Below are 27932 nucleotides of genomic sequence, written 5' to 3'. Positions count from 1 at the left end.
AAGTAAAATAGTTGGGCACAAAAGTATATACAATGGTATCACACTGCTTCTCTGAAAAGTGCAAAATGGGCAAAAGAAAAAGTAGAACATGGTTGGTAGGGACTTAGGGGAGGAGTGGTGAACTTAGGGGAGGGGTGGTGTGGCTGGAGAAGCAGCTAACAGACCTCTTTACTCTTGCTGCCATCTGTGTGGGACAGTGCACAGGGACAGTGCACAGCTCAGTGAGTACCCAGGAAAAGGAAATTAAAACTACCCAAAGTGGAAGGGAAAGAAGTCAAGTTATGACTGTTTGTAGATAACATAATCCTATATGTGAAAACGAATCCATTAAAATCAACAAATAAACACAATGAGGCTGAAGGACACATTCCAGTTAACACACAGCACATTGTATTTATCTACACACTAGTACCCAGCAGACCCGTGCAGGACACATTGTATCTATCTGTACCTTAGTACAGACCAGACAAAAATAAGATCAGGAAAACTACTTAGAAAGAAGCTCAAGAAGATAAAGTGCTTAGAAACACTTGTCATCAAAGTGTAAAGCATAAGCTCTGAAAACTGCATTGTTGAAAGAAAACCCCAATAAGTGAAACGAAATGCCTTGTTTGGGGATTGGGAAACAATATTGTAAAGATTGCAACACAGCCCAGATTGATGTGCAAAGTCACAGAGTGTTAGTGCTCGCTGGCTTCCTGCTAGAAGCTGGCAAACTGTTCTGAAAATTCATAGGGAAACTCGAGAGAACCAAAATAGGTATAAACGACCTTGAAAAAAAGAAGAACAAAGTTAGATGATTTACATTTCCTGATTTCAAAACCCACCACAAAACAAAGCAACAGGGACATGGTGGACTAAAATAAGCCTATACATACAGATCAATGGTTAGAAATGTTAAGTCCAGGAAGGAACTAGTGTATACATGATCAATTGGTTTTCGGCACGATTGCCAGACAATTCAGCGTGGGAAAATATCATTAAGCAAATTGCACTGTGTAAATTAGATCCTGACACACAGAAGAATAAAAGTATTTTTTTACCTGGTACCATACACCAAAGTACTCAAGATATAGCCATACTTAAATATGAGAACCCAAATCATAAAACCTACTGAATGGGTATATCACCATGTTCTAAAAATTTGGCAATGGATTTTCCATATGACTCCAAAAGCGCAGGTAAAGCTGGACCGCTGTGGCACATGCTGTAATCCCAGGATGTGTGTCCCGCATCAGTACCAAAATGAAATGTTGACTATAAAGCTGCGTATAAAAATATACATTTTATAGCAGCTATTTGATCTTTGAAAATGGGCAAGAGTATGTCTTATGCTATCCATATTTATTGTTATACAGGGGGCGAAAGTACAAAATGTGGGAGAATCCCACACTGACTTCAGAAGACACAAAAGGGGTGTCTGCATCCTAATTTGTCTATATCTGTCTATCGTGTATTTCTTTATGCGGCACTCACGTGTGTATCCAGCTACTCTGATGACGTTAAAAGCTAAACCCAGAGCTGTGTGAATGTTAAACACAGACAGGAGCTCTGAACTGTCTGTCACCCTACCCTTATTTTCACCTGGAAAAGGAAACCTTTAAAGCAAACACGGCAACATTTTAACAACTGTGGCTGTGGCATGCTGACAGCCCATTGTTTTACACATATTTAAATATTTTAGATGTTGTTTATGCGTATGAATGTTTTGCTGGTGTATGTATTTGTATCATGCGCAGACATGGTGACTGCAGAAGTCAGAGGGCATCAGATCCCCAGGACATGGAATTACACACCACCGTAGGGGTGCTGGGAACCAAAGCTGGATCCTCAGCAAGAGCTACAAGCGCTTCTAACTACTGAGGCATCGGTCTCTCTAGCTCCTGGAGATGTATTTAACCAGCTGTTAGAACAATGTTACAAATAAAATGAAGCAGAAACCAAGGAGTTCCCTGAAAGGAGCTGACTGGAGATGCCCAACTCTGGGGCCCTGATCAGGGTTTGAAGAGGAAAAGCGCCCATACCACAGGCAACATGAGGGGCTTTGAAGAGAGAGCACCTTCCCTTCAGACCCTGGGGCTCCTCCAAATCCCCCGGAGGAGCTGACATTCGAAGGCATAACTGCCACGTATGGCGTGACAGGAGTCCTAACGGAAAGAGCCTTCAATCCTCTGAACAAAGGGGTTTCAGATTCTTATGGGTTTAAAGGAGGACAGTGGGCAGGTTCTGTAACCTAGGCTATGTAGGAGGTGCTAGATTGGACAGTAGTTCAAAGCTGCCCTGCGTCCTGGCAACGGGGTGGGGGGGGGGGGGGGAGGTGGGCTTGCTTTTCCCCATCAAGGCTGGCTTAGCTGGCTTTCTCTCGCTGTGGTAAACTCAGGGAGCAAAGGGTTTATCGCTTCTCACACGCTCTCAGTTCACTCTGTCATGGAGGAAGATCACAGCAGGAAGTCAAGGCGGGAACCTGGAGGTGGAGGCTGATGCAGAAGCCATGGAGGCGTGCTGCTTACTGGCCTCCTTAGCCTGCTTTCTTTCTCCCTCCCTCCCTCCCTCCCTCCCTCCCTCCCTCCCTCCCTCCCTCCCCCCCTCCCTCTCTCCCTCCCTCCCTTCCTCCTTCCCTTCTCCCCCCCCCCTTCCTTCTTTCCTTCCTTCCTTTTGGTGTTTTGAGATAGGGTTTCTCTGTGTAGCCCTAGCTGTCCTGGAATTCACTCTTGTTAAACCAAACTGGCCTCAAACTCAGGGATCTGCCTGCCTGCCTGCCTGCCTGCCTGCCTTCTGAATGCTGGTATTAGAGGCATGTCCCACCACACTGACTAGCCTTCTTTCCTGTCCATCCCGGGACCACCTGCCCAGGGTTTGCATTACCCACAATGACACTACCCCAGGGATTTGCCTTACAGGCCAGTCTTATGGAGGCAATCTCTCAATTAAGTTTCCTTCTTTTCAGATAACTCTGGCTAGTTTCAAGCTAACAAAAACCAACCAGGGCAAGGCCTGAGTCCACATTACATGGCATATTTTTCAGTTCCTTATCCTAAGGGACAGACTACATGAGGGTGTGGTCTGACACTCAGGTGGGAGAGAAAAGCAATTTGGGATCTGTAATTTAATATTCCAGCCTTTTTGTTTATATAGAAGAAACAAGAGGACGAATTTTATAGAAGGGGTGGGTAGTAGAGGAGGAGGCTCATGGGGCGACAAGCATGGGATTCGAGTTGCTGGCTTTCTGTTTGTCCTTGTTGTCAGGGAATAGGATTGGGGTGCGGTCTCCTCATCTTGTTCATAGTCAGCTATTGGTCTAGGGTAAGAGACTGGTATCCAGACTTATGTATCAGGAGAACGTGGTCCGTAAGAATCTGTGTAGCATGTTGAGCAGAAGTCTGGATATATTGAGTCACAAGGCAAATTAGAGAGGTAGTATAATGCTAGAATCAAAACAGCTATTAAAGGAGTAATCACAGATATGTTGAGAGGTCTATGAAGAATTTCAAAGTTTGTTGAGAAGGGGGAGTCCAGGGTAAAAAGAAGAGCTAAGGACAGCTAAGGCACCATCAAGGGGGAGTGCCCATGAGCCATGAGCACTGGCTCTCTTAAGGAACATTGGTACTATTTGAGGGGGTTAGAGGTGACAGGGGAAGGCACTGGAGAGCACAGTTAGGTTTTAGTAGAGTTGTGATGAGTATTCTTTTTTTAAATTAAAAACATTTTTGAAGTTTATTATTTTACGTGCATGAATATTTTGTTCATGTATGTGTGTGTTTGTGTGTGTGTGCATGCACACCCATGAGCACACCTTCAGGACAAAAGGGATTGCCAAATCCCTTCTAAAGCAGACATTCCTAGTGATATCATAGAAATAGTATCTCTCAGATTAAAATAATCAAGCCTGTAGAAGCAGATGGAGGAAGCAATGCTTTGACTTGTGTTGGAAGAGACAATTTAAAACTGTAGCATCTCAGGGAGAAATCGTTCTAGAAACCTTTGTTTTGATTCATTTATGTATATGATTTGCTAGCATGTATGTCTATTAAATTTTTTAAATTTATTTAAAAAGCCCTGACAGGATGTTATGAGACAGCAAATCTCCAGAGATGCTGTGAGTTCGTTTTCTGTTGACCGTCTACTCTGGGCATGCGGTCTACTCTTACCTGTAATTTATTTCCCCAGTGAGACCCCCTTGAGGAAAACTAAATTTTCATTTGCAAGGGGTTACCTGTCCCTTGGAGACTGCTTCTGGGTTAGGGATGGGGGCATGTGTCTACTTTCAGGTCTAGAACCCCATACGATGCAGACCTGTGAAGGTCTCTGCGAGTTCATATGTGTGTCTGTCTTCTTGACTTATCACTAATTATGAAAACTCAGCCTTAGTGGAGACTTGTCCTACTAGCTCCTATATCTTAAATTAACCTACATTTTTTTTTATTAATCTATGGTCTACCACATAGCATTTATCTTTTTTCCATTTTGCATGTCTGACTCATTCTACATCTCCACAGCCTCTCTGGCTTTCCTCTTCCCAGAGTTCTCTCTGTGCCTGAAAGTCCCACCTATACTGCCTGCCTATTGGTCATTTAGCTCTTTATCAAGCCAATCAGAAGGTGCCTTGGCAAAGACACATCTTCACAGTGTACAAAAAGATTATTCTGTAACAGTGCTCTTAAGTTATCGACCTAGCTCTGGAGTCATTTTTAATTAGCAATCATGTGATTGTCTGTGTTTCCCAGGAACCCTTAATTGTAAGTTTCCCATATAAAATCCTGTGCTTTCAGTGGGTGGTGGTAATATACACCTTTAATCCCTTCATTCAGGGAGGCAGAGACAGGTGGATATCTGTGAGTTCGAGGCCAGCCTGGTCTACAGTGTGTGGTCCAGGACAACCAGAGATGCATAGAGAAACCTTATCTCAAAAAATAAAACAAAACAAAAACCCCTGTATCATCTAAAATCATTCTCTTTAACCTATTCTATGAAAAATATGTTTTATATTTATATAACTATACTGCTTTTTAATCCATTTTTATTTTTAAGTTCCTAAAACACCTCGTCCTTTGGATAAAATAATTTTATTTTAAATGAAAACTTAAGAAATTGACTTTGAAACACAGAGAATGTAGTCATCACTGAAGTAATTAAAATATATAGTCAAAGAGAAACTGTATTTATGATAACATCTTAAAGAAAAAACCACATACATATGCAAATTTATATATATATCTCTACATCTTTTTTTTTTTCATGGACTGGGGGAAAGACAGGGTCTCATTATGTAGCTCTTATGTAGACCATGCTGGCCTCAAACTCACAGATATCTGCCTGCCTCTACCTCCCAAGTAATGGGATTAAAGGCATGTGCCACATCTACACATGTTAAAATTAGGCATAAACCTTTTATGAGTTTAGAAGTAACCACAAGTCTTATTACTTAGATTAGCTTTGTAAAGACAAAACATCAGGCAGAACACATAAAACAGATCTCATAACAAGCTGGCCCCAGACAAATGACATAATAGTCTTCACAGCAACTTGTTTTATTTATTTTTTTAAAAAAATGAGTGAAGGCTGAATTGCAATTTGGTAACACTGGGTTCTGAAACAAAGAAAGGAGCATCAACATCAGTAAAATCCAAATGGAATTAAAGCATTGTTCCCCAGCCAACTTGCTTTGTTTGGTTTGAGGTGGGAGTGTTAACTGTTTGTGCTCAGGCTTTAGACTTTAGCCTTGGGCTTCAGTCTTCCTGGAACAGTGCTGGGATCACAGGCATTTGCAGCCACGCCAAACTATCGCTAGTTCCTTGATTTGAAAAATGCACCATACAGTTTATAAGATGTCACTTTTAAAGGAAGCTGAATAAAAGATATACAAGGCCTTTCTGTCCTATCTGCGCTAAAATTTTCTGTAAACCGAAGGTTATTTTTAGAATCAGTATCAAATCTATTGTTTCTAAATAGTTTTGCTTTCTTTTCATGCGAATTGAAGCATTTCCAAGGACAGGTGTTTGAGGCTGTTTATTTGCATACTTTTCACACGCAGAGGGAAAGTCTCTTATCCAGTGGTAGAGATGTCATAAGGACCTCTGAATGAACAAACTTTGAAGCCAGGATCCCCCCTTACCTCTTTCTTTTCTTTCTTTCTTTCTTTCTTTCTTTCTTTCTTTCTTTCTTTCTTTCTTTCTTTCTTTCTCTCTCTCTCTCTCTTTCTTTCTTTCTTCCCCCACCTTTTCTTTCTTTCTTTTTTTCTTCCAGTGCAGCAGATCTTTGAGGACGAAGTACATACAAAACACATTTCATGTTGTGGGTTACACAGCCAAATATGAATCACAGTCCTGTAAGTTCTCGGTAGCTATTCTAAAGGCAAATTACATTGGAAAAATCTATGAAGAGCAAGCGATCGGAGGCTGAGTGAGTTCTTGCCAAGCTGGTGTGAGGGCTGCCGTTTCTTCTGCCTTCAGTGAGGAAAGTCCCGCACCCTATCAGATGTCTCTGTTTTTGAAGTTCTCCTAGTCAGCGGTGTCTTATTTGCACTGAATATTTTTAACTATGCAAAGTGCTTTTATCGTAACAGCTGTTTGAGGCAGACAGATTTCCTTTCCCTCGGTCAGGCAAAGAAAGAAGGTTGTGCGATTTTAGGCCATGAGGCCGTTTAGGGCCACAGCTAGAATTAAAAATCTAGTCCTATGGGAGACTGGAGAGACAGCTCAGCAGCGAAGAGCACTGGCTGCTCTTCCGGAGGATCTGGGTTCAATTCCCAGCAGTCGCATGGCAGCTGGCAGCTCACAACTGTCTGTAACTCCAGTTTCAGGGGATCTGACACCTTTTTCTCAACTCTATGGGCACTGTACACTTGTGGTGAACATACATAGAAACAAACAAAACAGCCATACGTTGAAATAATTTTTAAAAGATACTTTAAAAAAAAGGAAGTCTAGTCTTTTTTCAACATTTCCCAATGTCAGTTTGCAGACAGAACACATGGGAGATCCTGAGAAAACTTAAGGTCTAATTCAGAGAGCCTTGACCAGGGTGGGACGCTATTTTCAACAGACTTCCAAGTTACCCATGACCACAGGACCCTGTTCTGAGTGGCAGGCAATTTGACGAGATGGGGCCTGGCTTTTCCCTGTGAGCACTGGGCAATGAGGGTGGAGTTTCATGTCCTTCTTAGCAGAAGAAAAGGTTCTTGCATCAGACAACGTTTTAATACTGTTTTCAAGCAAGAATGAGTGACTTCAAGCTTTGGAAACGGGTTTCGTCCTCTGGGAAGTTTCTGTCTCCACATAATCCTGTGGGAGTATCTCAACAACTGTCCTTTGGTGGCTTGGGCTGGAACTGACATGCTTTGATACTCTGGCTAGCTATTTACCTTTATGATTAACCTTTATCAGAAATTATCAACTCAACTCAGTTCCTGCTGTACAAGTGCCCTGGAACTTGCAGTTATGTTCTTATTGACAGAAAACCAAACTTACCTCCCTGGAGTCTCCAGCACTCCAGGGCGTCTGGGGCTAAGTACATGGAGTCAGGAGTGCTATACACAAGGCATTTTCTGAAAGAACCCAGAGAGTCTTTTGTTCAGTGTATGAGATCTGGTTTGGTAAGCATACCATGTCCTAAATGCTTGTCACTGTGCTGTGGCTGCTTTGTGAGGAGGGGCTATCTGTTCCCTAGGGCTAAAGTTGGTGTAGGATCCACCCAGGAAGCTTGCAGGGGTCTTAAGTGGAGAAGGTTGAAAGGGCATTCTTGACCCCCCCCCAACAGAAGATGGAAGTGGAGCAGAGCAATTTGAAGCCCCCAGGCACAGGCTCGAAATGGCAGGTGTCTCACCCTTATAACCAGACTGACTGGTGTGGTAAGGTATTACCTTTCTTTGATAAAATGCTCTTTGCTTTTCTCAACACTTAATGTGACCTTTACAAATATGACTAAAGGACAAATATCATGCTCTTGGTGTATTTCCAAATGTCAAGCCTATAAGTCTATCCTGTGTTTGTTCCAAGAAACTACATTTTGGTGCCGAGCACAGTTCTTAACTAAGTCACGAGAGTTTAAGTGGTGCGTGGCTGTTACTACAGTGTTAGAGGATATTACAGGGGCACACTAGTTTTGTTATGGTGTGTTTTGGATTTTTTTTTTCAATTTGCTTTGATGGCACTGGGGGCTAAGCCCAAGGCTTCATGCATGCTGGGCAAGCCATTTAACACCGAGGCATGCTTTTTTCCACTTAATTTTTTTAAAAGGTTATTTCTCGACTGTCCAGACTAGCCTTGACTCTCGTAGCACAGTGGCTGGGATTGTGGTACATGTTGTGCATTTGGAGTGGGAGTATAAGGTCCAAATTACAGTCTACGTTGACGTCAAACCTTCTGTTTTCCTGCCTCTGCCCTGTGAGTGCGGGGATTCTAAGCATGCACCACCATGCCCAGCAGGAAGACAAGATTCTTGCTGATGTGTTATCACCCACCATCAGGCGTTCATTGCTTTTGGACTGTCTCTTGGCTAATACGCTGAGTCCCACTGTGTAGAGGTCTGGGAGTGGTGGAAGCAGGAGAGAAAAAGATAGAGCTCTCGTCCTTAGGGAGCCCACACTTGATAAAATTGAAAGTAAGGCTCGAAACTAATAAGCACGGAAGTATACTAAGTTCTAACAGGTTTAGTATTTAGACTGGCAATGAAAACTGATCTAAGACAGGCAGTGATGCAGTGTGTGTGTCTGTGTGCTGAAAAGTAAAGTACAGGAAGTTGGCAAACGAGGACTAGAACAATTCTATGGAGGGAAGCTGTGAAGGCCAAGGCTAAGGCAAATGGAGCCCTGTGATGTGCCCTTGAGAACAAAGGCTAGAGTTGTTCCATCCCAGTGGAAGTGAAAACTCCCAAAACATCAGTGCACCTTCAAATTTTACCTCTGGAAAAATCGTGGGGATTCGTATCTTTAAAGACAAAAGAGACCTTTTTTTCTTCTTTCTCAGTCTCACTTTGCAGGCTTGGAGCTCTGGACAGCTTTCCTGCATCAGCCTCGCAAGAGCTGGGATTACAGACATACCCCACCAGCTCCTAATAATTATTTTAAAAATAGTTTTATTTTAGAATTATTTCTCAACACCACAGATGAGAACATCTTAATAAAATACAATGAAATTATAGAAGACTTTACCAGTAAGTATGTTGTGCTGATAACATAATTTTCCGTTTTTCTATTATAGGAAAAACCAATAGCAAATGCCCATTGAACTAACTTTCAAAAGAAACTGCATCTATAAAAGGATGATTTTTTTTCCTTTGAATTAGGACCTGAAAAAAAAAAAATGAAAGGCTTTTCTCAAAGTACGTGTGAAATGATCGGGTCTGTGGTTCCTGGGGAGCACGGTGAGTCAGAAAACCTTGGCTTTCTGTTCCCTAGCGACAGCGCTACCCACGGCATTTACATGTTTCCTCTGAGCTCCTGAGGCAGCCACGGCCATGCCTTTGGTCGCTGCCTGTTAAAGTCCATCCACAGCTCCGTCTCAGCCACGGCCATGCCTTTGGTCGCTGCCTGTTAAAGTCCATCCACAGCTCCGTCTGTGTGTTACCAGGTAGATGTGCATTTTGTTTCCCACCTTCCCACAGTCCCAGCTTGTTTCTGTAACACGCAGGGATTTGAATCACGAAAGACCAGTTTTTATGTTCTCTTTAGTTTCTAGTATTTCATTGCTCATTAATACTTTTTTTCTGAATAAGGTCACGCTATCCCAACCCAATATGAAGCCTAGTCGGTACAACGGAGCTGGTAAGCTGACAGAATCTAGACTCACCAGGGAGATAGGCCTCTGGTCATGTCTGTGGGGGCATCTAGACCGAGGTGGGAAAACCAATTCACCATTTCCTAGGCAGGCGAGCCTGGACTTCACAGGAGTGGAGGAAACAAACTGAGTACTGGCAAGATGTGATTTCAAAGCTGTTCCGCATTACAGATGTGATAAAAACAACTTCCTCAAGTTCCTGCTGCTGTGACTTCCCTACTGTGAGGGACTATAACAAGGAACTATTAGCCAAAGGGAGCCCTAGATCACTGTCTCCCCTACATTGCTTTGTCAAGAGTATTTTATAACATCAATCTCAAAGAAACTGGGGCACAGAGGGACGGAATTGCTACCGAAGCCAACGCCTACCTTCTGCCACAGGAGGTGGAAAGCGAATCTAACTTGTAAGTTTAAACTGAGAATTTCAAGACGTAAGTTTTAGAGATGCCGAGCACCGTGGCTTTACTGATAGACCCAGTACCAACTTCTAAAACAGTTCTGTATGGCGGTGCTGTGTGCCCCAGATCACAACCCTCTTGGGGAACAAAAGTTGGTCTTGCATTTGAATATTTAAGTATACACATTACATAAGTCAAAGCCCATGACAGTGCAATCCTGCTACAATGAAAACCTTGTTATTTTAGAAGCCTACTTGTTTCCAGCAACATTATGTACAAGCTAGCACATATACTGAAATGGTAACTCCTTGTTCTGTTAGAGCTAGATCATTATGAGTAAACTTATTTTCATGCTGTGCTAAACATTACAAGATAATATAAAATCTGAGTAGAAAAGTGGGATCAAAGAAATGTGGTTTTTCCTTGAATCAACCTTGGGTAGTAACCACTACATGCTAAATAGATGAGTGTTGAATTTTCTTACTTTTTATACATGTTCCTTGCTATTATGTCCAATTACAGACCTTATGTGTACTTTTCTTTAAGTTAATGTGTTGATCAGTCTTATGTCAACTTGACATACAAACTAGAGTTATCTACAAGGAGAGAACCTCGGTTGAGAAAATGCCTGCAAGAGCCCAGTCCATTGTGGGTGGAGCCATCACTGGCCTGCAGACTGAGTGAGCCATGAGGTGCAAGCCAGTACTTGCAGCAACCTGATGGCCTCTGCATCAGCTCCTGCCTTTTGGCTCCCTTAAGTTCCTGCCCTGACTTCCTTCAATAAACAGCAATATGATAATGTAAGCCAAATAAACCCTTTACTTCCCCCAACTTGCTTTTTGGCCATGATATCTCCTAACAGCAATAGTAGTAACCCTAACCCAGTCACTTAATTAGTCTATAATTAAGTAGGCATTCTCTTTCTTCCTTTCCTTTCTTTCTTAGTAAGATTTTGAGACTGGGTTTCTCTATGTAACCCTGGCTGTTCTAGAACTCACCCTGTAGACCAGGCTGACCTAGAGCTCGGAGAATTGCCTGTCTCTGACTCCTGAGTACTGGGATTAAAGGGATGTGTCACCACCAATCTGGCTAAATACAGGCATTCATTAAGATAATTTTCTATGAACTATGAAAAGTACTCAAGTAACAACTCTACAAAATCATTTTCTTTTACAACAAAAGCATCAAATATCCAGGGAACTTTATTTTTAAACCATAAATCAAACAGACATAGCTTTCATTGACCCAAACATGCATAATCCAACCTGAATATAAAATGCACTCGATAGGTAAATTACATGAGATACAAAGGGAATGTAATTTTACAAATGTGAAATGATTGCAGTAGCAATTTAACAAATCAATTAAAACATTGTTTGTTTAAAAACAAAAATACCTTAAAGCCAATTATCTATAGTAAACCAAGGGAAATTCTGGTATGGAATGATTTGCTTCAAAGGAAATAAGGCACCTGCTATAAATTTAGAGAATTATCTTTCACTTTTAAAGTTATAATAAAATAGAATTAGTTAAACAAGACTTGCTTCAGAGGGAATCATGTGTATGGGTGCAGAGGCAGGTAAGCATCAGTGACCCCACAGCCCCATAGCCAGCTTTCTTCTGTCTACAAACATTTAAGGTCCTGTCCATCCCTTACCACCCCTTTCTTTCACTCTCCGAGGGGAAACAAAGCCCCCTGGAGCTTATACTGCTTACAGATCAGGTAGCAAAGTTCCCTTCTGTTCCTTTGAAAACAGTTTATTTCAAGAAATTGCCTCAGGAGCAAGGCAATTAACAAAGCAAACATAAGCAGGCTTCTTCTAATTCATAAACACAGAAGTTGCTTGGTTTCTGCACCAAGTTCTGGCTACGTCCATAAATAGCCAGGACTTGCAGTTTTTGACAGCGCCGGAAACCACAACCCTGCCTCATTACTCTCACCCTATCAGTAAAAAGAAGATTTGATCAATCACAACCTATCAAGTCAGACAAAGGAAGACGAGACTGATTCTTATCAGTGAGTTCATTTCATTTCAAATGCTACTTTAGAGTGACAGACCTCGTACCCTAAGGACATGTCAATCATAACGTTTTAGCTGATGTGCCTTTTTGATATTAAGTGCAATCAACATGCTAAGATATCATATGGCACACATGTCCTGAGGAGGCATTCACTTCCTACAGTCTTTCCCCCTGAAGTTTTGTCCAGCACAGAAAACCCCTTGTTAAATTCATTCTGGTGAAATCAGCATGACACAGGCCAGCCTTCCCTAACTTCATTCCACATGATAGCTTTTAGTGAATCTGCAATCGCTGATTACGTTACAAAATGCGCCACCGAGTTCCAAATGCGATCAATCGTAGGTGATTATACTTACTCATGCAAAATTCAAGGCTGTGTAACAGAAACATTGTCGGTAACACAGATGCAGCCGTAAGAATCTCTACTTATAGTATGCCCTTGAAGCTTTTCAAACATTTTAGGTGACAATGATTGTGGTAAAACTAGGCTGTGTAGTTGTCCACGTTTAAGCACCTTATTATAGGATAGTTACACGAAGACCCTATAATGGAGTGTGCTTTCTTTTTAAGAGAGTAATAAAGTGCCTAGCTATAGAAAACCTTAAGATTCCAAAATTTAAGTTACGCTAATTGCATTTACACATTAGGGTTAACAAAATCTATACCCTGGCTACACAGGTTTAATCTAATTAGCCGTAAGTTTTAACAACCACATAAAACTCTTTCTGTACTGAATAAGTACAGTCTACTACTGGAGCTTAATAATCAAATTTTATTGCTTTATTCGTGTGGTGCTTTTGCAAGGCACTGTGGTATGGACTAGAAAACCTGGAATGACTCTTGAAGAAACCTTGGAATGCCACATGAAGAATGATATGAAAACGTCATTCGGAGGCAGGATGATTTACTGAATTGTTTGTAACCAGGGCAGCGAACATCAGGAATGAGTTCAAGCTAAAATTCACAGGAGAATGGCAACGTCTTAAGGTCAGTCACGTCACATGCCCATCCTGATACTCTGAATAATCTGGAAAATTGCTGGAAAGAGAAAGACAGAATATTAAAACAAGCAGACGAAAACAGGCCTGCCAACTGAAAATTAACCTACTACAGCAGCTGCAGACTCCAGAAGATCATTACAAATGCTAACCTAATTTTATTATAATAGGAGGCGAAGGCAGGTGTATCACAGTTAAACAATTAATGCCTTTCCATTATTACCATCTTGTGCCGGGCATGGTACCCAGGGCCCCATGCACACTAGGTAAGTACTCTGCCGCTGAGCTACATCTCCAACTCAAATTATTTCTTCAATGGAAGGTTCCTTGAATTTTACCTGTAAGGTGACCAAGAGAGCTTCCAGACACGAAATTGTTTTAGAAGTAAATCAAAAGCACCAAAACAAACACGTTTTTCTAGCACAGGCTTATTTCAGTTTATCTCTTACGCATCCTTGCGGGCCTGGTTCTAACATATGCACACTTCTTATTCTCACTAAAACTGAAGCTCAGTAATCTTTGGGTTATATAAACCGGTTGGCTCTTGGCCATCTATCAAGAAAGCTTCCAGTTGTAAAGTTTAGGAAACCGGCAAAGTGAAATGGAAACCCCAGTAACTGTAGAATGTGGGAAAACAAAAGCATCTGTCTCAATACTAACAGCTTCCGTATTAAAGCAACGCGGGGCAGAAAGACATTCTGCAGCGCATCTGCAGAAGCAAGGGTCTACCACCATAAAAGCAGGCTGCCTTGGTAGCTAAGTTTTCTCAACATACGTTTCATAAGCCTGAAAACATTGGTCTCCCACATTAAATTGCCAAAGAGGTATGTTTCCTCCACAGACAATCAATTCTTTGGACTATCTTACTTTATTTAGTTAGTTTTTGATACAGAGACCTCAGAAGCTGGCACAGTTCAATCTAGTATCCAGATGTTAGCGATGTTCTTAAGATTTTTGCAATACAGTTGATAAAGCGGTAACAAATCATTCTTACTCCAAGAATTGTTTTGTTTGTAATTTCTTTCAACTGATCATTAGGAAGATCCCATCTTTTTCTGTCTTTCTTAAATCTTTCCTGAGCACAAGTCAAGGTGGGAGAAATTTCTGGGGGCACCACCGTTTGTGGTACAAGTAACTTGGTTCACAAGAAACAATTGCTTGAAACTCTCAGCAGGTGGGTCGAGAACAACGCGTGTAGGACTCACCCACTGACCGTTCACCACGTCATTCCAAACCAAGGGAGCCCCCTCAAACACTTACCAGAGCCACAAACAACAAAAATGAAGAGGGCCAATAACCAGGGTCCTACCGACGCTTTCTCTTCAGGGGCATTTCTCTGCAAAAAGGAAAATCGAGTTTCAAATGCAGAGAAACCACTCGGATCCCGGGTTCCCGCGGCCTGCACCCCCAGGGCCAGGTGTCCGACCGGCACCTCACAGATCTCTCCTCCCGCCCCAGATTCCACCGCAGCTGGAGTCCAGAGTCAGGCGGGTCTGGAAGAGAACTCGCCACGGCCCCGGCGCGGGCCTCGGCCCCCGGTCCCGGCGTCGGCATGGAGAGGGGCGCCCGCTCTTCCTTACCGAGGTCTTGGCGACGTTGCCGCGCTGAGTGATGTTCTTGCTGTGCTTCTCGTTGGCCATCCGGATCCTCTGCTTGGCGACCATCTTCGCGGCGCCACCTGCCCCAGGAACCCCTCGGATTCGCTCGTTCGCTGCTCCGGGGCCGCCGGGAGGCTCGGTTCGCGGCGCTTTACGCCACCTACGGTCACCGGGCCTGGGATGCCCGAGCGTTAGGAGCACCGGAGCGCCGGGCAGCCGCCAACCACAGCGGTCCGAGCAGCCGAGGGTGTGGGGGGGGGGCGCCGGGGGCGAGCGGGGCGCGGGGACAAGAAGCAAGAGTCCAACAACCGGAGAGCGCAGCCGGCAGCCTCGAACTACTCCGGCCGGGTTCGGCTGCCAACGTCAGCACTGGGCAGACCCCGCCCCGCGGAAGTGCCGACTCCGCCCGCTCCGGAGAGGGAGGGCGAGGGCCGGCCGCGGCCTCAGGCCGGCCCTTCCACGCTCCGGAAAGCGCGGCCCCCGAGCTGCGCGTGCGCGCTCCGAGACCGGAAGTGGCTTGGCCCCGGCGCTGGCGGCGCCGGAAACCCCGGCTCGCGGTCTGGGAGCTTGGGGAGACGTGTAGAGGCTGGGTTCGGCCTTCGGTGAACTCTCACCCCGGCGCATGGGTTTCTCTTTCCGGGATAAGATGGCGCCGTCCACACCGCTGTTGACAGGTGAGTTCCAAAAGAGCGGGAGACCCTGTCTTCGGAGTGGTTGCTCCCCGTGCCTTTGCGCTGGAGGATTAGGTGGCCAGCCTCGGAGTCCGACTTGCTTCTTTTCGTGGCTCGCGGAAGAGCCAGGCTGGCTTGTGGTCTATTCCATGATAGCGTGGCGATGGGAAGCGAAGCTTCCGTCTCTGGTGTTCCCTCCTCCCGGGTATCCGTCCATCATTCTTCATCATCCACGGAATAGATAGACAACAAGAAAGTGCTGGCTGTGTGACCTCTGGTCTGCAGTGCTAGTGTTGCTCGAACCTGTCTTAAACCCCCTGCCTCCATATAACATAAGAAACGCGACCGCACACGTCAAAGTCACCGGAACTTAATTAAAACTTATTCACTCCCTATTTTTATGAGGTTTGCAGGACTGAACAGGGAGCGAGAAAAGGCTCGTGCAGGTTAGCTTTCATGGTGACGATGTGGCTTAGGGTGGCGGCAGTGAGCTGGAGCGTGCTAGTTTAACGTTTTCGGTTGAAGCAGTTGTGAACATTTTAGAGGTAGAGCATTAGAAGACTTGGGAATTTGAAGCTGACACAACTCTTCGACATCAGGGAAGGACGAGATCGTTAGGAAAAACGTCTGCTTTTGGAAATTGGGGGTTATGTCCTTCCGAGGCATGGCGAAGCTTTTATACTTCTTGCTATTCTAGGAGTACATTTTAAAGTCTGTGCCTACTCCTATTCATTTAGACTACGGTAATTTATCCATTAAGTATTTATAAAATGAAGGCAATAATCTGCTAAACGCTATGCCAGGCTGAGATGATTCTGTTTTGTTTAGATTTATCGTTTAATGTATGTGTCTGTGTGAGCATCCTTAAGAAGCCCAGAAGAGGGTGTTGGGCTTCCTTGGAGCTGGAGTTACCGTTGTGAGCCCCACCCTGAGTGAGTGTTGAGTACCGAACTGGGGTCTTGTGGACGAGCAGCAAGTACTCTCAATGTTTAACCCATCTCTCCAGCCCTCTGAGACTGTTTAAATAGAATAACTATGTAATTCAATAAATATTTTTTTCTAGTTTCATGAAGATGACTTTGTTACTTAGATGTTTTAATATTAAATGAGTATTTGAATTCTATTTAAAAATGAGTACATTAAAAATCTATTAAGTGCTCTGCCCTTTCGAGGCAGTGTGAAGTCATTCCTGTTTAGCCCATCACATGGACCACTTATAATCTTGAACTAGCTCTTCGCATTATTGCTTTTCCATCCCATCTTATTTTGTATCCCATGAGTACTGAGTTGTTTGATAAAGTCCCTTAAGCTACTCTTTGGGATTATCCTATTTCTGTTGATTTGGCAAGCTTCTTCCAAGCAATTTCCCATGCTTCCTGGCCACTTTCTGAGCTATTTTTATACCTCTTATATACTAGGGGAAGAATTTTTTGTTCTTTAGCCTCACAAAGGAAATTATCCGTTCAGATATTTTTTTCCCTGTTAGACTGTAAACTTCTTGGAAGTAGGGGTAGAGCCTTATTCATCCGCACCTTTTTAGTACCTAGTCCAGAACCCAGGAAATAATAGACACTAAACAAAGGGAAAATATTGTTTCTGTATAATCAGATAACAAAGAATGACCATTTTTCTTACAGTGCTCAAAGTTAAAGTCTTTGTTCTGACACTTTCTCATGGTCTCAGAATTCTTAGATGCCCAAAGATTACGCAGCCAGATTTACACTATGAAATTGCAGCTCCAGGGTAATACTCAGATATTTCCACACTGTTTTCTACCAGTGAAGCATGCTGCTTAATCTTTTAGATATTCTTAGTTTTTAGTTTTTAAATTTCCAAATATTGTTTAACATACTTAAATTTTTAGATCTGAATAATTTGGAGCTTAACTGTGAATTTTATTGTTGTGATTCTGAGTCAAAATGAGAAAAGACCCTGTGAAAAACCATGTGAAAAGTGAGCTTTTAAACACTTTTAGTGTCAGTGAATTCAAGTATTTATAAGACTTCAAAAATCTGTTTTCTGTATTCCCTGGTTCTTGCTTTTCTTTTATTAAAGGAGAAGAATTCATGCTGGGCAGATATTCAACCCATTTAGTAATGCTAAAGGAAAGAACGTTCCGTTGTTTGGCCAGCATTCCCGACAGAAATCTCAAGGCTGGCTGCCCTTGCCTTCACTCTTACCTTTTATCAGGAGATGCGGACCAAATGTTGTCTCACTTTGAACATTCCTAAAGGAAGTTAGTGTTTCCTAAAGAGTGGCTCGACGTTAGGTGTGTAAAACTGACATCTATTATACCAGCTCCTAGTCATCAAAAGCGTCTTCACACTGTGTGTGCATACACACGTTTAGCAAACTTTGCTTTCTGTTTACTTTGTCACTTTCAGACATTTGTAATTATCCCAAATGCTTTATCAGAATGCTATATATAGAGGAATGTATTGCATTTATTTAAAAGCTCTGAGTCTACAGATTTTTGTCTAAAAGTAAAACCATTTTCTGGTAAATGTTGAAGTCCGTTTGTTTAATTTCTGCTATCCTGTTATCAAAGTATTACTAAAAATAATTTTTAAAAAAAAGTCTTTTTATTTGGATATCATTTAAGACTCATGGAAGTTGCAGAACAGTAGACAAAGAGTACTTAGCCTTCCTCAATCATAATATAGCACAAACATTGAATGTTGTCAAAACTAGGACATAGTAGTCACACAGTAGTAACCATCAAACTGCAATCCTTGGGTTCTTTTGGTTTATTTGTGTGTATGTGTGTGTGTGTGAGTGACTAAGAGATTCTAGTACATGCATGTCAAAGAAACTTGGGACAAATGACTAGCCGTGGTGCCTGTTGCATACTAAAGCATGTACTGGCCTCTGGGCTCTCGCAGCATAGCAAGCACCTGTTGCAGAGTCCTGTGTGCTCTCAGCTCTTCCTCCCATACTCCTTGCCCTAAACCTCTAACACAGGTGCTTCACTTCCCTCCCCTCCCCACAGCTCCTGAGTCCTATAAAAATCTGCTATTCCGTGCATGCTCTTGGTTCCCTCTCTCTTCCTCTTTCTCTCCCCCTCACTCTCCTCTCATGGCCTGGGTCAGTTTGGACACTTCAGATGCCTCTGGCTGTACTCTCCCTCATATCTACAATAAAACCTCATCCATATCTTGGAGAGGTTGTATCCTCTTTTTCATTCAATATACACATTCATGAAACCACTATTATAGTATAGCACAAGAGATGCTTGTATTTCCCTTTTACAGTACAATTCTTTTGGTTCTAATCCTTGACAACTACCGTTTTGTTTGGCACCACAATAATTTTGTCATTTCAAAAGTATTGCATAAATGAAATAATCAAAAAGGTAGCTTTGGGTATTTTGTTTTAAAGTTTCCTTTTTTTGGAATGTAAATATGAATAGCTGGATATGGAGAGCTCAGACGTTTCTTTAATCCTTGCACAAAGGAGGCTTGATCAGGAGGATTACTGTGAGTTCCAGGACAGCCTGAAGTACAATGTGAGACTCTGTCTCAAAAGTAAATATATCAGTAAAATAGAAATCAAATCAAGAAGTAAGAACATGAGCATGTGCATGTTGAGAAGCAGTTGTTTAATTTGGCTCGAGATTTTGCTTATTCTTAAAAAAAGGCAAGATACCGAGAATAGATCACATGAGACATAAATGCTTCTGGAACCACAAAAACGTGGCAGTTTTCTTTCACACTGGCCTTTAAAATGGCGCGTGGTGTTTTCTAAGGCTTCAGGTCTGAGTGAGAGAGTGGCTGGCATGGATTTTGCTTTTCTTCTTGTTGCTGTCTCTTCCTCACTCTACTATTTTGGGGTTAACCCGCTGCCCTAGTATGAAGTACAAATCTTAAATATACATTTTAGAAAAGCCCTTATGGTTGTCTAAACATCCTGAGTCCCTAGACCATTACCAGGAATGAGGAGTGCGGGTGTCAGTGTCACCAGAGCTGGGGAAGAGCCTGCTCCAGAGCACGGTGGCCGCGGTGAGGTAGGAAAGCTTCCTGTTCTTTGTGTCCGTGCACTTGGGCTAAGCAGCGAGAGTGACAGGACACTTGGACCACATTCACATTTTATAGTTCCATTGCAGCCTTCTCAGGACTGTCCCACAGTTTGCCATTCTAGTCTAGATCCATATGTAAATTCTGGAAAAGCTCCTAGTGGATTAGATTCTACTACACCTTAGTGAGAGTGACCTTACACTGGCTAAATTTCTACATCGTACACAACTAAGGTATGGCCTTAATAAATGCCCTCGTTTGAAATTTTTATTTGTTTTGTCCCTATAATGTTTGTTACCATGTGAATTATGCTGGGTGTGGTAGCACATGCCTTTAATCCCAGTGCTAGGGGGTCAGAACTAGTTGGATTTCCATCAATTCAAGGCCTGTCTGGTCTACTTAAGAAAGTTCCAGGCCAGCTACAGCTACATGATGAGATACTGTCTCTTAAAAAAAATTAATTATAGTATTAAGAAAATATAGCCTGTTCTAAATCCTAATGTATCTTATATACATTGCAGCAGGTTTGGTGCTGAGAAATGCTGCTGCCTTCCCTGTATAGTAGCAGGATTTTAATGCTGTAAAGAATTAAACTTAAGGGCTATAGAAGTAGCTCAGTGGTAGATACGTTTATGTGTAAGATTGACCAACATATACATGCAAAGTAAATAATAATAGTGATAATGGGTTTATAATGTATTACTTCCTCCGGGCATGGTACCTCATTGGGGGCTGATCACTGTGAGTTCCAGGCCAACCTGGTCTACATAGAGAGTTCTAACTAGGCCAGCTGGAGCTACATCATGAGGCCTTGTCTCAAAAGAAAAGAAAAGAAGAAAAGGTTCAGCTGAGCAGTGGTGGTGCATGCCTTTAATCCCAGCAGTTGGGAGGCAGAGGCAGGCGGATGGATCTCTCTGAGTTCGAGGCCAGCCTGGTCTACAAGAGCTAGTTCCAAGAGAGGCTCCAAAGCTACAGAGAAACCATGTCTCAAAAACAAACAAACAAAAAACCAGAAAGAATAGAAAAAAAATGATTCATAAACCTTCCCAGTGTCAAACTCTAGGACATATTTTGGCATGGGACATTTTGCAAATTTCAGTATAGCTTTTTAAAATGAGTATCTTCAGCATTTGATTCAAATTATAGCAGTAGATCAAACTGGCCTCAAACTCTGTGTTCCTGCCTAGGCCACAGGAGTATTAGAATGATAGGAGTGCCAACACACCCTGCTAGAAATCATCCTGAAGACAGTGGAGGCCCACAGAAGCACATCAGATTAGTCTGTAAGGCACTGTGTACAGTTTCAGCTTTGAAATGGACACAGCGACTTGAGAGGCTCCACTCAGATGTAGGACACTGATGGGGCTGTTTGCTTACGTATGTCTAACAAACTTAGAGTTTTTTCATGTTTACTTAATTGTTTTCTGTTTGCTAAATTGACAACTTTGTAAAGATGTAGCTATCATTTTGTTCATTTATGGTTCCTTTACTTTCTTCTAACTAAAAATTATTTACAGTTCTTTTGGACTGCCTGATACCTAAAATTGGGCTAATTCTGAGGCAAAGTATTTTGCTAATAACTGTCTCATAACACTTCTTGGGGAACGAAAGGAATGGAAAATTAAGATTGGCACTAAACTCCACCCCGTCTATTAGCTTCATTGCTTTCCCAGCAACTAAGAGAAGGGTGGAGGAGTCTGAGTGGGAGAAATGGAAGCCATGGGCGTGAGTTAAACCTTCTTCCTTTGGGCACTTACAGTGCTGTTGAGGTAGCAGCCCATCTCTAAGCCTGTTACATTCCTACACGTTCCGTCCTCATTTCCTGCTTTTCATCCCTGCTGCTCCACCCTGAATCAGTTTCCACAACCTTCTGTGACACTACTACAGACTTTCTCCAGCCAGTTCATTTTCTACATTGGACCAGACTGATCTTTTCAAAATACAAATCTGGTTTTAGAAATCAGCCTTTCAGCCTTTGAAATTTTATTTTTAAAATATGTTAAGATATTTAACTTCAACATCTGTTTTCTTCTAGGTCTGAGGCCTGTTTTCTTTTTCCAGCTTCTTTTAGTTGTTCTATCAGTCTTCTTTTTGTTTTTTGATGCCCTTTTCTAGCTTTTCCTTGGATTGTTTAAATTTGTTACTGTTCTCTTTGTTTAACTGTATCCCGCTAAGTTTGTGCCCTTTCTACTATGACACAGTCTTTTGTTTGGATGGTTACATTGTTTGAAGTTTTCCAGTTGCATATTTATTTCTATTCAGCTACATGACTTCTATGTGGAAGGCAGGAAAGTGGACTTGAAATGTTAGCATTCTGTAGTAGGAGGAAATGTTTCATGATTTTACTGTATTTTGAAAGCCCTTTGCTTTTCAGTAACATTCAATAACATCTCTGGGTCTTTCTTAGCATCGTAACCAAGCTTCTTTCCCTTGTTTCTTTAGTGCGAGGATCAGAAGGACTGTACATGGTGAATGGACCACCACACTTTACAGAAAGCACAGTGCTTCCAAGGTACAGCTCTGTCAAATGATAAATAAGAAACATACAATGCACTCTAAAAGATTTTTGTTGATATTGACATTTCTTAAAATGTTTAAGTTTTTATGTGTATGGTTATTTTCCCTATGTGTGTGTCTATGCAACACTTGTGTGTGTGGTGCCATGGAATCAGAGGAGGGTGTTGTATTCCCTGGAGCTGGAGTTACAGGTAGTTGTGACCTGCCAAGCAGATGCTGGGAACTGAAGCTGGGTCTTCTGGAGGAGCAGTGGATGCTCCTAATTGTGGAACCATCTCTCAGCTCATTGACCAAAATAGAAAATAATAGATACGCTAGTTTCTTGGGATGTCTTATTAATGGATATCCCAAGAAATGGAAAGAATACTTATTATTTGCCAAGAAAAATAATCTTCATATTTGAAAATCAATGACTTAGGATCTAGAGAGATTGCTCAGTAGTTAAGGGCACATAATGCTCTTCCAGAGGATCTAAGTCAGGTTCCCAGCCCCCATATCAGGTGGCTCACAGCTACCTATAATTTTAATTCCAGTGGATGAAACACCCTCTTCTGCCTCCCACAGGTATATGCTGCATGTACACACCAATAAAAATCTTTTTTAAATTATTTATTATATATACAATATTCTGTCTGCATGTATGCCTACAGGCCAGAAAAGGGCACCAGACCTCATTACAGATGGTTGTGAGCCACCGTGTGGTTGCTGGGAACTGAACTAGGACCTTTGGAAGAGCAGGCGATACTCTTAATGGCTGAGCCATCTCTCCAGCCCCACCAATAAAAATCTTAAAAAAAAAAGAAAAGAAAGAAGAGAAAAAAAATAATGGCTTAGCAAGGAAAAGTATAGATGTTAGTGTAATTGAATTTTAATCTTCTAGAATAAGAAAAATTTACAAATATGATTATTAAGTCACTATTAGTAATTGCTATGCTGCCAGGAGATGAAAATGGCATAAAAAAAGGAGAAAGTAAGCCGGGCAGTGGTGGCGCACGCCTTTAATCCCAGCACTCGGAAGGCAGAGGCAGGCGGATCTCTGAGTTCGAAGCCAGCCTGGTCTACAAGAGCTAGTTCCAGGACAGGCTCTAGAAACTACAAGGAAACCCTGTCTCGAAAAACCAAAAAAAAAAAAAAAAAAAGGAGAAAGTAAAATAAATGTATGTGCGTATATGTATCTGAATAGATATATATATTTTTTTCCTCCAGAAAGAAACCATGGAAGCTTAAAACAAAACTGAATAAAAATGATAACCTGTAATATAATAAGCATGATAGGATTCAGGAAACATCTGTGGATGAGTATTGATGTTGGTCCATATAATTCTTTTAAATAATATAATTCTTTTAAATAATAAAATGGATAAGAATAGAATAATTAAAGTGGCTAAATGAAACAAGTGAATTTAGGGTTGGGGTGGTAGTATAATTTTAGAATAGCTACAAATTGAATACATCCAGCAGTGTTATTGTGACTAAAAATGGTTGCTTGAGGCTCCTGCTCCCCTTATGTTGACGTGACCAAATATCTGAGTAAACAGAGGAAGGAGCTCCCTGTTTTCGTCAGTGGGTGACTGGTCCCTTGCACTTAGGAGAACAGCACAGTAGCGGGTTGCTGAGAGGGCTCTTCACCTCCCAGTGATCTAGCCACATTTTCAGTCTATCGCTAGATTAAGCCGTTTATTAGATGAGAGCCCTCATGTAGACAGATTTTTCTTTGGGCTGCCAACTCAAAAAGACATGGAGTCTCATTATTAATTATGAAACCCTTGCCTATATCTTAGGCATTTCCCAAGTTCTTATAACTTGAATCAACCCATTTCTACCTATCTGTGTTGCCATGTGATTTTTTGCTTTTACCTCTCCTCCTGCAGGTCCCCTCTGTATTCACTGGTGACTCTGCCTTTCTTTTTCCCATTGTTCTCTCTGCCTCGAAAATCCTGCCTAGGAATTGGCTGTTAAGCTTTCTATTAAACCAGTCACAGTGACATATCTTAAAACAGTGTAAAGGAATGTTTCACAACATCCCCTCCCCTTTTTGTCTAAATAAAAAGGAAAAGTTTTAACTCCAGCATAATAAAACTATAATCAATGGGAACAAGGCAAGAATTGTCTTTACAATATCCCATCCATTTGTATTTGGCATATTTAAAGAAAACACTCTATTATTTAATCTACTTGGTGAGTCTAAAGCTCTGTACCTAATTTACCTTCTTCATAACTAAGAAAAACTACAACTATAACTACCTAGTCTTCCACTTCACAAACATCCCAGAAGAATATAATATTACCAGAGTAAACAGGAAGTACAGAGCAAACAACTTCCAAAACTAAAAGAAATGATAGAGACTTCTGGCTGCCTCCACAGTCACCCAAGGCTCCTCTGCAATGCTGGGGCATTCATCTTTGGCCTACAGGCCTAGAATATCTGACAGACTTCTGTGAAGCAGCATCTTGAAGGACTGTTTTGCTTTGTTTTGGCAAAATTCAGTCGTCACTTTCTTTTGTGTCCTGCTTGTCCAGTTTGGACAGCATATTGTCAGCAGGTGAGGCAAAGGCAGTTTCTTGTCCAAATGGCTAGCTTTTGCCACAAAGAAAGCAAACTCTATGAAGAATTTCTTTGATGCCCATTGTCTTCTCTGAAGTAAATTGGTGCTGCCAGGAAAAGCCTCAGGTTATTAAACGTCTTAAATGCCATATTATGTAGATCTTTGAAGTGTTTGAAGATCACCTATCTAAAATATAGCTGTTTAACCTTGAAAACATACTTAACATGACTATAAGTTTGATTATTATAGATGACTAACTACCAACCTGCATTTCTTAATTTTACATTATATTTTTAAATGAACTGTATAGGTACAATACCCCAAACAAGTAGAAACATGTATACAGTATAACAAAAATAGCTTATCAGTTAGAGATGTATGCTGAAGTATTTGCATAAAATGATGTAACCTTTGATTGAATTTTTAAAATATTATGTGTCTGGGTGCTTTTGCGTGCATGTATGTGTGTGCATCCCATGTGTACAGTACCTGTAGAGGTCAGAAGAAGACATCAGTTACCCAGGGACTAGAGTTAAGAGACAGCTGTGGTTTCCACAAATCAAACCAGGGTCCTCTGAAAGAGCAGCCAATGCTCTTTAACTGCTGAGCTACCTCTTCGGCCTCTGATGTGTTTTGTTTATTTTAGTTGGTAATGAGTGCCTAAGCTTTGTATTTACTTAAAGATTTTTATTTAAAAAATTGTATTGACTGGGCAGCCCCACCTCTTTTCATCCAAGTACTCAGGAGTCAGAGGCAGCAGATCTCTGAGTTAAAAATCAGCTCGGTTTACATAGTGAGTTTCAGGACAGCCAGGGCTGCATAGTGAGACTCTCAAAAAGTAAATAAATTATATATGTATATAATTTATATATTACATCTATTATTATATATTTGAAAGGAAAATAGCCAAAGTTTCTCATTTGCTAAGATTAGAATTGATGGATGAAGACATGGAACAGTGGTTAAGAGCTCTGGCTGCTCTTCCAGAGGACCATGGTTCTACTGGCAACCCATAAAGTAGCTCACAACCTGCTGGGACTCCAGCCTCGGGATCTGATGACCTCTTGTGGCTTCCCCAAGCACTGCATGCATGTAGTGCACAGATTTACATGCAGATAAAACACTCATGCACATAAAAAATAAACACAATCTCAACAAAAAAAAGAAAAAATTGGTCTCTGTATTCTATAATGTAGTAAAATTGACATCAGTCCTAAATATAGTTCTAATGAAAGTTATTAAAATACTCTTAATTTGGCATCTGGGAGGCAGAGACAGGTGGATTCTCAGATCTAGGTCAGCCCGGTCTATAGAGCAACTTCCAGAGCAGCCAGGGCTACACAGAGAAACCTTGTCTCATAAACAAACAAATGCAATTTATAACCATTGAGATAAGGGTATGATTAGGGAGTCAAAATGAAGTAGGTAAATATAAGTAGGTTGGAATAAGTTAAAATCTGGGAGGAATTAATAAGAATAGAAATTTTCTGTCTTCAGGTTTGAGAATGAGTTATACTACAATAAGGAGACTTCTTATTCATAGCTGTTTTTGTGGGAAAGGTATTTTGTAAGTTTCATTGTTTGTAAAATGAGTATAAGTTACCATTATTTAATGAAAGTAGAAGCCAAAAAATATCTTAAGGTAAATTAATGAGGTGGTGTTGTTTAAGGGTCATGTTGGTCAGTTCTTGGTGCATTTGTTGTTACTTAGCAACTAAAATATTTGTTTGCCACATTTAATGTCACCCCACGAGTAGACTTGTACATGTATACTCACACACATTTACGTTTGGTGAGGCCTTCATTGCTATTAGATATATTCATAGTGGCCATCTCCAGTAGAGAGTTGTACTACTTACAGTTTTAATTTCTTGCTAGAATGTTGACACCAGTCATATTCCTACAGATGATATTCAGAAGCCTGCATCGTCATTTACTAAGATCTTTGTATTGCTTTTATACATTACGTCTCCACTGGGGAAATTGATGGAATAGCTTAGTCTTTCAAATCCTAGTGCCCTTTGGTCCTTGAGGGTATTCTGTCCACTACTGTTTTGTTATGCAGATCGTGTGGGGCTAGTCTCTACAAAGCCTCTGCACTGCAGTCCCTCAGCTTGCTCAGAGGTGACAGCTGATAACTTTCCCATTCAGTTTCATTGTTTTGGTTTCTTTGACCACTGTCTTAGTTGGTGTTCTTTTGCTGTGAAGAGACACCATGCCATGACACCTAAGAATGCATTTAATTGGGGCTTGCTTACATTTTCAGAGCCTTAGTCCATTGTTATCATGCTGGGGAACATGGTGGCATGTAGACATGTAGACAGACATGGTGTTGGAGAGTAGCTGAGAGTTAGTTCTACATTTGGACCCACAGTCAGCAGGAGGAACGTGCCACTGGTCCTGATTTGAACATTGGAAACCTCGAAGCCCACCTCCTGTGACATGCTTTCTCCAAGGAGTCCACACCTCCTAATCCTTCTCAAGTAGTGCCACTCCCTGATGACTAAATGTTCAAATCCATGACCTTCTGTGGGCCATTCTCATTCAAACCACCACACCAAAAAATGATCTATTTCTGAAGGTTTATCTGATTGCAAGTTTCCATCATATTTTACAATGGTTGCTGACATTTGCATTATAAGAGATTAAGTATTTAAATAGACAAAAACATTTTGGAATGTTTCTAAAATTTGTGTAAGTTATTAAATTATTGAATTAATGGATTGTAGACTTTTAAATCAGATTTTTTGAAAAGTATTATTGCTTTTTAATTTAAACTTTTTCTTTTTTCAGGGAATCTGGAAAAAATTGCAAAGTCTACACTTTTAGTAAGGATGGGACATTGTTTGCCTGGAACAATGGAGAAAAGTTAGTGCTCATTTGTGGAAAATTTTATATACACTATGAATATGACATGGCTGGCATGGTTTGAAAAACGTATTCGGTTATCATTGGTAAAGTCTATCTTTTATTGTCATGTGTAGTGAGAGTACTTTGAAACCCTCAAAGATGTTCTTATAAGTGTGCCATAACCTGAGTTATGTAGAGACTCACAATTTAAGATTACTGTGAAAATAATATTACTGAGGAAATAAAAAAATGATTTCAAATAGTATTCTAAATTATTGGTTAGCGTTTCTTAGATTCACTATTTTCATTTAGAAAATAATTATTTTTTTGCTTGTTTATTGTATACTTAAATATCTAGTATTTTGCTGTTAAATCAGTAACTGAGTAGTTTTATTGTATATAAAAGTATAGAAAGAATGATTAATATAACTCGTATTATGTAAACTATTAGATTACAAAACTAGTGTTATAAGAAAATAATTATTTTTATTAAATGGTCGTAGTTTTCTAAAACCAGTCTTTTTAAATTTCCTATGATCACGACAA

At 41.2% G+C, this 27932-nt stretch overlaps 2 protein-coding genes across 3 annotated transcripts in view; one reads left to right on the top strand and one right to left on the bottom strand.

Moving 5' to 3' along the window:
* Positions 1 to 11355: 11355 nt before the first annotated feature.
* Serp1 (stress associated endoplasmic reticulum protein 1) lies at positions 11356 to 15145 on the bottom strand. The gene is made up of 3 exons (XM_038347234.1): positions 14772 to 15145; positions 14452 to 14527; positions 11356 to 13231 (listed from the first exon to the last, which is right to left on the bottom strand). Exons 1-3 carry the CDS (start codon positions 14853 to 14855, stop codon positions 13191 to 13193), a joined length of 201 nt encoding a protein of 66 aa, XP_038203162.1. The 5' UTR covers positions 14856 to 15145; the 3' UTR covers positions 11356 to 13190.
* A 180-nt stretch (positions 15146 to 15325) lies between these two features.
* The window catches only part of Eif2a (eukaryotic translation initiation factor 2A), a 30588-nt gene continuing 17981 nt past the window's right edge, over positions 15326 to 27932 (top strand). Inside the window, exons 1-3 of one of the 2 annotated variants that reach the window (XM_038347233.1) lie at positions 15326 to 15463; positions 21916 to 21985; positions 27330 to 27404. In XM_038347233.1, the coding sequence (XP_038203161.1) occupies positions 21946 to 21985; positions 27330 to 27404 (115 nt within the window). In that variant the 5' untranslated portion in view covers positions 15326 to 15463; positions 21916 to 21945. The remainder of the gene's footprint in view (positions 15464 to 21915; positions 21986 to 27329; positions 27405 to 27932) is intronic. The other variant, XM_038347232.1, reaches the window with a different exon arrangement.

Source organism: Arvicola amphibius, chromosome 11 (genome assembly GCF_903992535.2).
Source record: "Arvicola amphibius chromosome 11, mArvAmp1.2, whole genome shotgun sequence".
NCBI lineage: Eukaryota > Metazoa > Chordata > Mammalia > Rodentia > Cricetidae > Arvicola > Arvicola amphibius.
The sequence above is the reverse complement of the archived record's forward strand: the minus strand, read 5'-3'. Positions and strand labels throughout refer to the sequence as shown.